The 12,903-nt window shown below is 37.7% G+C and overlaps 1 protein-coding gene across 4 annotated transcripts in view; it reads right to left on the reverse strand.

Moving 5' to 3' along the window:
* Nucleotides 1-252: 252 nt before the first annotated feature.
* The window catches only part of med16 (mediator complex subunit 16), a 96,215-nt gene continuing 83,564 nt past the window's right edge, over nucleotides 253-12,903 (reverse strand). For all 4 annotated transcript variants that reach the window (XM_062452333.1, XM_062452332.1, XM_062452331.1 and 1 more), the window contains 4 exons: nucleotides 12,391-12,583; nucleotides 3,573-3,786; nucleotides 1,821-1,904; nucleotides 253-1,347 (listed from right to left, as the gene is read on the reverse strand). In XM_062452333.1, the coding sequence (XP_062308317.1) occupies nucleotides 1,221-1,347; nucleotides 1,821-1,904; nucleotides 3,573-3,786; nucleotides 12,391-12,583 (618 nt within the window). In that variant the 3' untranslated portion in view covers nucleotides 253-1,220. The remainder of the gene's footprint in view (nucleotides 1,348-1,820; nucleotides 1,905-3,572; nucleotides 3,787-12,390; nucleotides 12,584-12,903) is intronic.

Genomic DNA, 12,903 nt, shown 5'->3' on the forward strand with positions numbered 1-12,903 from the left:
TTGGCTCCTACAATCATCATCATATGATCATTTTTACTTCCGTTCACACAAAGTTCTACATGGCTCTGGTCATAAACTTATTATTACTTGAAGAATATGCATTTAAATCAGGTCATTTCTTTTCAATCAATTATTTCCAAAAAGCATAAGAATTTGATGAAAAATACATACAGAAATACATTTATTCATGGAATTTTCTTTAAACACTTCTTCATGAGCCCTATTATGAAATTATTCAAAACAACCTTCATGAAACATTTAGAAATGTTACTTTAATTAAGCAACATTTATATTTATTATGTAAGTACAAAAATCCAATTTGGGTACGTAAATAATTGGTACATTACAGTTTACAGTAAGACCCAAGGAAAAAGTCAAAAAATCACGTACTGTACCACACTGCTAAATTGAACTATGGCATGTTTGATTCTCTGCCACCCCACAGCTAGCTTTGTGTTTTACAGATTGTGTTTGTGTGTTTGTATTGAGAGGAGAAAAGTACAAATTATACTTACACACACAAAAGGTGTAATTAATCCTTATGAAGACCCAAGAGGAAGGTCAAGAGGAACTCTTGTTTTTGTTCTTATTCCTATTATTATTTTCCTCCAAAACAACTCAACAGCTCCCAAACCCCTTGATAACGTTTTCTATAATTTGGCACACTGAAACGACAGATCATGTACAGTATAAACTTTCTAAAGACTGGGCAAAATTTGCCCCTTGCTGGCGCTACTGGCCACATCCCACTTTTCCCACTTGTAAATGGATGGCCCATGAATTCAAATTGTCTGCAAATTTGGGGAGAAATTTGCCATTGGTACTTGCAGCTATATTTACATTTTAGAATTGTATTGAGGCTGTTATTATGCCCCAGATTCTCACAAAAATGCTTAATGTTTAAACAAGAAGAAAAAGAAACTTAACAAAAAATAAATACCACTTTCTTTGTACTGTGCCATGTTTGCATTTTTCTATAATAATTTGAAATAAATCCACATCAAAATATTATCACAGACTACAGGACCAAGAAGACAATAATTGAAATGAAAGTTGACAGCAAAAATCAAGCAATATGGTGGATCTTCTCATTAATGAAAATCTCTCAATGTACATTAAATGTCAATACACACACAAGTGCATTGACATTAGGTTTTGGGGGGATTTGTGGGTTAGTATTGCGTTCAAGGTGAGCTTGTGCTAATCTTGCTTGGCTGAGCTCAGGACTGTGTGTGGGGGATTCTCCTCCAGAGTCCACCACAGAGGCAGTTCTTGATCCAACGTTGCTCCCACTGCTTCATAGCATTTGTCTTGTTAGGTGAGCGGAGCATGGTCACACACCCACACCTGGCAAAAAACAAAAAAAACAAAACAAAAAGAAAGACACTATAGTGATAAGATAGACCAACCTGCTTGTAAACTGCACTTTTTATTAGGGGTTTCCCCATTTGTTATCTGAAGTAGATACTAGAACTGGATATAAATAAAAAATAAACACCTTTGACATTACGCATTTTGAAAATATCTTAAACTGGACAACTAATTTTCCGCCCAAAGCCCAATTAGCCCCAAATAACAACAAGATGCTCACATGTGTGAGATTGTGACTGGACAATAGGAAATTAGATATAAGGGTATAAATGACTCTCAGTAACTTATTGGTAACTGAATATTTTATTAACAGTGTCTGTACAGACAAAATCTCATGAATTTTGGATTGACGGATCCGTCAATCTCCTGTAACTTTAGTGAAAATAAAGCATTCAGGTACAAATGACTTAAGTCTCAGCGACTTAGAAACAAACAATAAATTGACAGACCTGGTGCAGGCTTTGCTCTCCTCTGTGGGGGAGACACCCATGTGGAGACATCGTAGGTTATCCATCCTCTGGGCACCTGCAATCCTAAACACATACACAAATATGCATACAGTTAATTGATTAAATACAGTGGTAGCTCACGCCACTCCATAAAGGGTCAAACCAAAACCAAACAATTAATTTGCCCTGTACATCCCATGAGAGCATTGGGCAATGTCCAAAAAAGCTGTTCAACTGTTACATCTGCAGGACTTTTAGCCAAATATTTCTCTCTTCACTTACACAACAATGTTATAACATTGCCTTAATCTCCTCCTAGTTATAATTCAATTACCCTTTATTGTCTTATGCATAACAGATCAATGAAATTGTATGCATGGACTGTATAACTGCATTCTCTTTCAAAAACTCCTGCCAATTTAAACACTTTTTTCTTTGTACATGAACTCCTTCAGTCCCCTTTTTAAATACATGTATTTAACCTTTTAACAGGCATATTAATACCTTATTCAGGAACACTGATTTAATATAGATGACAAATTTACCTTAATAGAACAATTATGGTCCAAACTCTTGGATATCATTTTGTACCTATTCCCTAATATATGCATTTGCATTACTTTATCTCAACCTCCTTTAGAATGGACTTGAAAATGTGTGTCGCTATTTTGGTCCAAAAGCATTGTCCAACCATTCAGTACAACCTGCATCAAATCTGCCAAAAACTACACTACCAGGCTGGTACATACCCCAAAAGACTTGCAGTGCAAAAGGCTCCATAAAATAGCAACATGTGGGGTTGGACTATGTACAGTATGCAAGCAGGATATTTAAGTTCTTAAAGATCTTTCCCAACATAAAACCAATGTCAGCTTACAATAATTGATGTAGTTTATTTTAATTTAAAATGTCAAATAGAAGGAGCTTATCAGTTAAGGTTAGGGTTATACTTTTGCAAAACACAATGTATCAATTAAATAATGCTATGGTTTCTTAAGTGATAGCCTACACAATTCTATAATGTGACCCTCACAGAAGCATTGTATGAAACCTACTGGTTTCACCCAAGTGAGACAGCCCAGATAAACAACCACATTTAGAAATACATGTGTAGTCTTTCCACAATTAGGTTTCAAATGCATCAACTATAAACACTACCCATATAACACAAATCAATGTAATGCATGAAAAATAAACTAAGATCTGACTAAATGAACTTGATTTAGTTAACTACAGATGTTTCTCTCAATCCGCCGCCCATTAACCAAAATGCAACTTAACGCTATGTACCGTACATAGCATTACATGCATTTTTGGTTGTAAAATTAGATTGCATTCACTTTTGGCTGATCAAACAATTCCAAAATAATGATTAGCCTTTTAACACAAATTCTAAAATAACAGAATGGTCTGCCAAGCATGAGTTTTATTGTGCCAAAATCATGAAATGTAATACAATTCTCAATCAATCAATATGCAGCAAAGCAAAAAGCTGGCTTGTAAAAGGTTGTAACATTTTAAATAAATCATGTACAATAACCCATACATTTCTTTCCTAAATTGAATTGTGAAAGAAAACCTTCACTTCAGCATTTAAGGACTAGAAGCTTGTGCTGATTTTAACTGATTTGCTCAACCAACTGTTCCAACTTATAAAGCTCACTATTATACAGCATTTTTAAAGCATTTCAAAAGGCATCTTGTGTATGTGTTTTAGTGAACAGCCAATGAGAGGCCTTCTCTCATCCTCACCTAGAGAAAATTTCCACCTGCGAATTGGAATTAAGTGGAAGGCTATAGGGCTTGCTGAACTGTAGTCGCAGTGGCTGCTTCCCCTGCAGCTTGCAAATTACTCCGTCATTGACAGGCAGCCAGTCCATACTGGGCACCAGGAGCTGGCTGGGTAGCAAGCAGCATTCATCAATCAGGGCTTCGTCAGGGTCCTGGGGGTGGCCTTCATCTCTAGCTGGAGGTGTAGAGTGTGAGGCATATGTGAGGGTAGGTTAAACATTAACAAGAATATACCAACACTGAACAGATGTTCTTCATTTTATTTGAGAATAACATTGCAGTGACATGACACAGCACTATACGTTGTTGTGTGGTGGGTTATGTCACGGTTTGTGCAGTTGGAACAAAATGTGCAATTATTTCAGAGATTGAATCTAATGGTTTGAAATCAATTTGTTTATTTAAACTTGAGTATTCACTCAACTTTGTTTTGTTGTTGGCGAACGCAGCTAGTCTAATGTCACAAATAATTTAGTGGCTGACCACACTCTCCTCTCTTCCAGAATGCTCAGTTTAAATATAGATTGGCTATCCAGTGTAGCCTAACGCACATGTTTTTCAAAACCATACAATTGCTATTTAGCATTTACAGTTGTGTTCAAAATAATAGACAAACTCAAGCATTTACTGTATAAACTGAGAAATGCTTGAAGATTTAGGTGTCCTGTGAATCACTGAACTAATATTTAGTTGAATAACCACTGTTTCTGTGAACTGATTCACATCTGTGTTGCATGGAGTCAACCAACTTCTGGAACCTGTGAACAGATATTCCAGCCCAGGACGATTGGACTACATTCCACATTCCTCTGCATTTCTTGGTTTTGCCTCAGAAACAGCATTTTTGATGTCACCCCACAAGTCTTCTATTGAATTAAGATCTGGGGTTTGGACTGGCCACTCCATAACGTTAATCTTGTTGGTCTGGAACCAAGAAAAAAAAAAAATTGTATCGTCGCACTCGATCAAATTCCAGGACCCTGCTTTCTTGACTTTTCCTAGATATGTTTTATCACCCAGTATTTTATCATTTTTTAAATCACACCAGGAAAAGCTAATTTAAGGCTATTTCACTCCTGATTACTGTTACATTGCTGCCAGGTGTGTTTGGCCATTTCGTTTTCCTGCATTCCAAGGATGCGATTCTCTTTTCTATCATCAGATGTTGCAAGGGCTCCCATATACGAGTCTTCTGTTATTCAGACAATTCAGTTATTCAGTTAATGTATAAATATACCTAATATGTATAAATTACATATATACATATATAATGTGCCAAATTATAAGAATAATGTAATTATATTACGTGTGTAGACAATGGTATGAGTGCAATTCTCATGTCCCGGTATTTTAGAGCGACAACAATAATTTACAATGGTAGATTGCAAATAAGCTTGTTTTGTAAAGCAGATAAACGTAACTAATAAATGCATTTTTGCATGTATTTAAACGAATCATTTAGCCGATAAAATCACCAATGAAAAATGACAATCTATGTCTAAGGCGAATTAGTGGATACTCAAACTATAGTTTGCGATCAGTAGGTCTATTGAAGGAGCTATTGAAATGGTCTCAAACATTCAAGGGTCTGATAGATTCAGTTATCCTGGCAAAACAGTTATTGTTCTTTATTTATTGACAGTACACGGTCCACTTATTGCAAAAATGAAAGAAGTGTATTAGTTTGGAACTTCTAAGCTAGAAGCTACGATCTGTGCTTGCTCTCTCGTTTATCCTGCTCTCAAATGTGTGCTCCCTGAACAATAAATTGGACTGTAGCTTGTGTGTTTACATCAACACGAAATGGTGCAAAGAGTCTATGCTAGTTTCTAATTAAGCTACTGCTCATCGCTGGTGGAGCTTATGACTGTCGTGTTCACACTTGTAGTTCAGTTCTCTTGGATCTCTTGGTCCAGACCAACAAATAAAATGATAGCCTATATTTAGTCCTGGTTCACTAACAGAGCAATCGCATCAAAGTTAGTTTTCATCGAACCCTCAAGTAAAGTTCCCTTCAAGAGGTTTCAGAGCACATCTTTAGTGTGTTCGGTTAACATTTCTGGCAGTGTCTGGTCAGTGGGGTATCCCGTCCCCCGTCCCAAAGACTGCATAGCAAATCAATTCATGTAATCAATTACATGAATGTTTCAAACAAAACAGCGTTCCTCCAGAAGCTGCATGAAACAACACAGAAATAAATAAGACCTACACATTTTTACCGTGCACATGCAAACGTGAGCAACAGGACAATATAGACTGGACAAGACACAGTGCACGTGCCGACCAGTAGCCTACACAATTCTAGTGACAAGCCACTTGCTTCAAAACCGGTTTGGAGCATCTAACGAGTATGCAGGGTACAGCATAACAAAGATGTGGTTTAGGTAGCCGAGGTGGGGGCGGAATGAGCAGTTCGCTGATGGCCCTATTCACAGAGTGCCTCCTTAGCGTTTGCACTGGGGCAAATGTAGCCTCACAGACGGTTGTAAATTCCAGTGGTAAATAAAATAGTGAAATAGTAAAATAGAGGTGTGTTCACACTAGGGCTGGGCGGTATGGCCTAACATGTTTATTACGGTATAATTTGTAAGCACTGATGGTAACGGTATATATCACGATATATTCGTTATTCTTAAAATCACATGACAATGCAATCCGCACCGCAGCGGCTAATCTACTGCACTCGGACGTATTTGGGTTGGGTAACTCCGGTGTGTGTATGAGTAGAATTTTCCAACTTTTGCAGTGCTTTGCCACGGAAGAGCCGACTTTAGTGTTCAACAGTAGCCTTCGTTTATGGGATCGCAAGAAAACTGTTAAATATTTGTATTGAGTTAGCTATAAACAATTATTACATGGCTGAATACTCAGTTAAGCTAGCAAGATTCAGAGTCAATAACATTGTGTACGGTTGACAAACAATAAATATAATTTTACAGTATGTTTGACAATAAGATTTGCTAGCTAAACAGCCATGTCACTGTCCCAAAATCAATATCAAGATTTTCATGAACAAAGTATCGGCCGTACTAGGCTACAGTACGGCCGCAGCCTGTGGAGCGAGTTGAATAGCAAATGGATGTGAGATGACCGCATCAAAGTTGACATTTTCTCCAAACAGTAATTATAATTTGACAGTATGTTTAACAACATGACTAGCCAGCTATCGAGCCATGTCATTGTCCCCAAATAAAATCAATATTTTTAAGAAGAAAATAATCGGCCATGTGTAGAGTTGCTGCTACTGTCGTGTTGGCCGCAGCCTGTCTGCAATAGATTGACTAGCGAGGTAAATAGCGAATGGGATGTGAGATGAGCGGTTACGTGACACTGACACACTACATTCAGAAAAGTAATTTTTTTCAAATAGGTTAAAATAAATATTGAAGTCACTCATTGTTGTAAATACAAGTTAGCTTGTTAAAGTCTTTCAAAATTGTAAGTGGAGGCTTTGACTCTGTCCCGGTTGTTATGGTTACTTATTTCAGACACTTTGTACAGGCTCATATACTATGTAGCCAGCGGAATAATTTAGAACGGTGAAAAGACAGTTTTGCTGCAATTACGTAGTAGGTGTCCGTTATCACCCGATAATGGACACCCCTGCAGCCAATCAGAATCGAGTATTCACCCAGACCATGGTATAAAAACAATTATTACATGGCTGAATACTCAATTCTTCTGGCCTACAATAAACATTTCACAATTCTAACCAACCTGGCATTGGATTTGTTAAACGCATTCTGGTAGATTGTTTATATTTGCGCACATGCATGGCTTTCAGGTGGTGAAAAAGATTGCTAGTGTTTCCACCTTTGGCTAGCACAATTTGACGACACAACTTACAGAGTAGGTTACTGTTTGTTGGTCGATGTCGGATAACTTGAAACCAAACCATTTCCAAACGACAGAAGAGGCCCCCCCCCCCTTTTTTTTTTTTACCAATTCTTCTTCGTCCGGCAAATCAACCCCACTGGCGTTATTTTCCGACATCATTAACGCTTGCTTACACTTCCCAACAAAAGCAGTTTACTCCAATGAATGTTTGCTTACTCTGGAGTTGCGCTAGCTTGTTTGTTGACTTTAATTGGCTGGCACAATGCGTGCAGCGTCCATGCTTACGTTAAATGTTTTTTTTTTGTAAAAGATACAAATTCGAACTAACCCACTAGGCTGTATCACTTGACTTAATACATTTATTAATATATCGTGATATCCATGATATGGCAAAATCCATATAATGGCACAACGCCATACCGGTATTCGTGTTTATATCGGTATACCGCCCACCCCTTGTTCACACTTACTTTAGAAAAACAAGAAAAAAAAAACTTTGATGCGATTGCTCTGTTAGTGAACCACGACAGTTGTTCAGTAAACAGAACTACAAGTGTGAACACGACAGTCATAAGCTCCACCAGCGAAGAGCAGTAGCCTAATTAGAAACGAGAAACTTGTGTGAAAACACACAAGCCACAGTACAATGTATTGTTCAGGGAGAAAACATTTGAGAGCAGGATAAACAGGAGAGCAAGCAGAGATTGTTGCTTCTAGCTTAGAAGTTCCCAACTAATACACTTCTCTCATTTTTGCAATACGTAGACCGTGCCCTGTCAATAAATAAAGAACAATAACTGTTTTGCCAGGATAACTGGATCTATCAGACCTTTGAATGTTTATGATGTGCCTGTGTGTTATATGCTACTGATCGGCTGACCCGTTATACCAAAACTCCCTTTGCCGGGTCGCTACACTACTTTTGACTGGAGACAACAAAGTGATCATTGTCAGCCGACAATATGTTGATAATTTCTGGCTACGCATTTATAGACCAACTTGTGTAACATCCTTTATAATACATTTTATTTTGCTTAATGATTGAAGGGCTGGACAACAAACGTTCCCATGAAATAATCACCGACTAACAACATGGAATTGGATGACAGATTGAAGAAGGCAAGTTCTTTTTCCGACCTTGCCTTTAGATCTGTGCAAGAAGCGCCATCTAGCGACCATAACGTGTCAGTAACAACATCCCTGTCTGTAGACTCACAGGCCAATTTGACCCCTAACGGAGGTATAAGTATGGATATATGGCTTGGCGCTTCTAGTGTTAATCAAAGTACGCTGTTCTTCTAAACAATGTCTGGAACAACCCATTTTACTCAGATTTTCTGAGAGAAATACACTATAAACAGCATGTACAACATGTGCTGCCTTCATCCTTAAATAAGGGCCACCTGTTTGACACCTGTTTTTTTCACAGAATGAATGACCTCACTCATTGAACTCCACACAGCTATTATTTTGAACACACACTTTCAATTAATGAATCAATTTCACAGAATCAGCAGCATGCATGTCATGACTGTTGGTTTTCTATTCCTTTACTACACCTTCTAGTACATAATTTGTCATGAAGAAATATAATTTCTACCAAAAACAGTGATTGATCTGGACTGGTGGACTGTTATTCAGTGTTTCCTCTATGTTGCCCGCCACAGCAACATTTCTGCCGCCACGGTATCAGAAATAGGGCTGTACAAAAGGCCGTCTATCAGCAGTGATTGTTAGAGTGCATGTCGGAGAATAGCAGTAACATGCGCACCACTGTGCGTCTTTGAGAACTGTAAGTCGTAACTTATGTTGTCAGTTCATTTAAGCCTGTTATTGTATTAGTCTATAGTTCTTGCAAATTTTAATTAAGTTAACTGGTGATTTTTGTTGTTTGTATTCTTCACCTGCTAGCTCAATGGAACATGGCTGTTGATTCGATAGCGATTGCTGAACGCCCTTGCTCACCTTTTGTATTTTAGGTGCATTATTATGCTGAAGTAGTTACACTGCATTAAGATAATGTAATTAATAGTGGGTTTATTGTTATTATTTGCTACAGAATGCTTAGCTTATATGTCAAAATCAAATTAAGCAGACAGTGTAAACGTGCTTTAGAGTGGCCTACCTTAATCGATAGGCTAGGCTACTGACCATTTACAATAAGTTGTTACGTCAGTTATTAATTGGCAGCATTTAGAACAGACGTTATGAATGGAAGGGGTGTCCTTAAGTAGCCTAACCTTATTGCCAGTGTTGGGGGAAGTTACTCCAAAAAGTAATATATTAGTTGGGTGTGCTCAAGCCTTCGGCGAGAGCACAACCTTTGTTCTCTCACATATATATTATTATTATTTCTTTTTGCCCCCCTAAAACTCAGTCAATATTTGGCCTACATAGACAACCTAGGTGTCAAAAGTTTCGTCTTGGTAGCGATTGAGTTGCTTCTATTGGGATTTACATTGCATTGTTGCATGGTTTAAGTGGAAATTATGTTTTTGTGGCGAAAAGTGAAGCTAACGGTGGCTAACTTGCTAGCCACAGTCAATGACGCTACTTACGTCACTAACGTCACGAAAACTCGCGTGACTACCTCTAGCAGAACATTAGTTTAGCAGCTCGTTAACTTCTGGGAGATAGCTAAGCTAACTGCTTTACTGCAAGGGAGCTTCAGAAACGCCACAAGCAAAGAGGCCAGGGTGATAACTATTTAGTAATTTTACTTTGTGATATGACAGACAATTGTGACGTGTAATGTACAATATAAGCTGATTTTATTAAGGAAATACATCTACTTTCGGAAACAGTAGTCTACTATGTCACTGAAGTATTAGCATCATGACATTAGCCTCTGTTGGCCGGGCAACACATACTACAGTGGTCTATGATGCATCTGTTTTCAATCGTTAAAATAAACATTCCTCACAAATACATTTTTGTTGTAGGATTTATTATGACATTACATTACAAGTAAACGATTTGTGGGTGAAATTATCATTACCTGTGGTTTCAAACCAGTGTTGCTCACTGCAACGCTGTAGCCTACGCGAGACACTACAAAAACATCTACACAGCTGTAGGAAGTCAAACGGCGACAGAACATGTTCGGCACTCCCCTTACTTAAATCAAAAGTCTATCTAACTACTAACCTTAACTTCATTGCCACAGCCTAAACTTTGTCAATCTGTTCATGAAAATAATTAATTTCAGCCTAAACCGTACAATGGAACGTTAAATAAAATTCAACCAACGCAATCGCTACCAAGACGAACACAGCAGTAGTGTACTGTACTGTACAATTTACCGGGGCAGCTTCTCCACACAGGGCTATATCGCACTTGGCGTTGTTACTGACAATGATCGCTACCAGTGAGCTTTTTATGAAAGCGATTTTACACTAAATAAATGTCTAGCTTATTTACGTTTTTGGGGGCATATTTTCAGTTAGCAGATGGTACTGTTTGAATCGCGATTCCATCTTCTACTGCTGGTAACGTCGTAGAATAATCTTCAAAGGGGGTTCTTTATTCATGAATGAATGCAATATGAGTAGGCTAAATGCCTTAAAATATCACGAGAAGGGAAAAACTTAAAAGGACGTTTAAGTCATAGAGATTAGGTAAATTTTTACACCGGTCTGCCAAATTTATTCGTTTTGATTCAACGATGAGGCTGCCTCTTGCAGGGGAAATGAGAAGACATCTATTTCATTCTACACTTCACTCGTATTTTCAGTTGTAAATGAGCAGCAAAAAAAATCTTTTAAATCTATGTAATCTTTATGAATAATAAGTATGCATTTTTATATAAAATATACAGAAATATCAGTTGTAAAAATGTCATCCAAAAACGGACCCCTGTGCAATCGACGCAAGCAAGCACACCCTACAATTTCCCCAGAAATTGTACCCTCTCTAGTTATTACTTATTATTGTTCAGTAAGAGTAGTGTGATTAAGTTACATTATTACTTTCTTTACAAAGTAATATTATCACTTATTATATTACTTTTACTATTACTTTTAATAGTAGCGAGTTTGACTTTGTAAGAAATGTGCAAGAACATAGGCTACAGACTCAAAATAGTGTTTCTTTAAAGAAGAACGTCAATTTCAAACCATCTTAAAGGCTTATAAATTAAAAAATTATATATTTGTGTGAATAAATTATACTATGTTAGCAGCCATCTTAAGGTTTAAAGTGGATTTTTCGCTAGCTTCCAGCTTTGTTTTTCTGTGGACACTTGGGTGTTTTTTTAAGTTTGAAGTGCTGCTATTGGCAGTAGATAGTATTTTGTTGGGTCGCAGTTTGGAGTTCACTTCAATGTTTTTTCCTATATCTTCAATGAAAGCGAAATAGTGTGAATATTTCCACCCCGAAAACGTAACACGTTCTGCGGGCATGTTTGCTGTTGTGTTTGCCTGCAGTGTGAATCAAACAGTAGGCTTCTGTGCCAGGAAGTGTCGTTTATGTGTTGTTCATGTTTCACTGACAAGTAAAAGAAGCTTGTTTGTTGCTAGCTAGCTTACTTAAGTGTAATTGTGCCTAGCAACGGTTCTCTGCCATTGTCTACAGAGGATTTCCATTAAACTTAGAACCGCAGAACGTTTGCTTGTGAGATGGTGACACAGAAGAGATAAGCCCTGGCATGTGTCCAGTACCCGTTTAAAATGATTTCACAGTCAATTAATACACTTTTGGAAGACAAGTTGTTGTTTTTTCTATAACTTGAATAACTAAATTATTGACCAAAAAGACCAATTTCCCCTAATGCTAACATTTCTAAAACACAAAATCTCGACTCATGTCGCATCTTGCCGCATTGCCAGAATTAAATGAGGAACATCTGTACATTACCTATAGAAAGTCTACAGCCCTGGATTAAGCAGTATTAAGATTTTTCTTTTTTACATTATACAAAACATGAAAAAATATTGTGTCTTACAGCACAGCCAAAGTTTGGTGAGGAGGCGGAAAAGCAGCGACATGCTATCCTGGTTATCAGAAGTAGCTGTGTAGATTGGCAGACAGCCTGGTTTGAGGAGGCCCCATATCCTGATCATCACCATCATTTCCCTTAGCATCCCCAGTGATGATCCATCCCGTAGGAAGCCGAAGCCGGGACGCACTATTGTGCCCTGTGGAAGATCAGAAAAGGGTGTTAAAGCGCATTGATCTCCCTGTGTAATTACTCTCATCCGTAAAAATGATGAAATCCCCTGCCAAATGAAATACATAACTTTGACTACAGCTGTTGTTGGGACTTACAACACAACAGTAATTAATCTTGACCTTTTCATGTACTTTTGTGTTGTCCCAATAACTAAATAGAGAATATTGATCGAGCACAAAAGCACATTAAGCCGGAGTGTAAAGGCGTCAATACATTGATATGCATTTTATTCGGGCAGCATAACAGGACAGGAGCGATGGACAGTCTAACGATAAATCCTTGGTA

Source organism: Osmerus eperlanus, chromosome 26 (genome assembly GCF_963692335.1).
Source record: "Osmerus eperlanus chromosome 26, fOsmEpe2.1, whole genome shotgun sequence".
In the NCBI taxonomy this organism is placed as follows: domain Eukaryota; kingdom Metazoa; phylum Chordata; class Actinopteri; order Osmeriformes; family Osmeridae; genus Osmerus; species Osmerus eperlanus.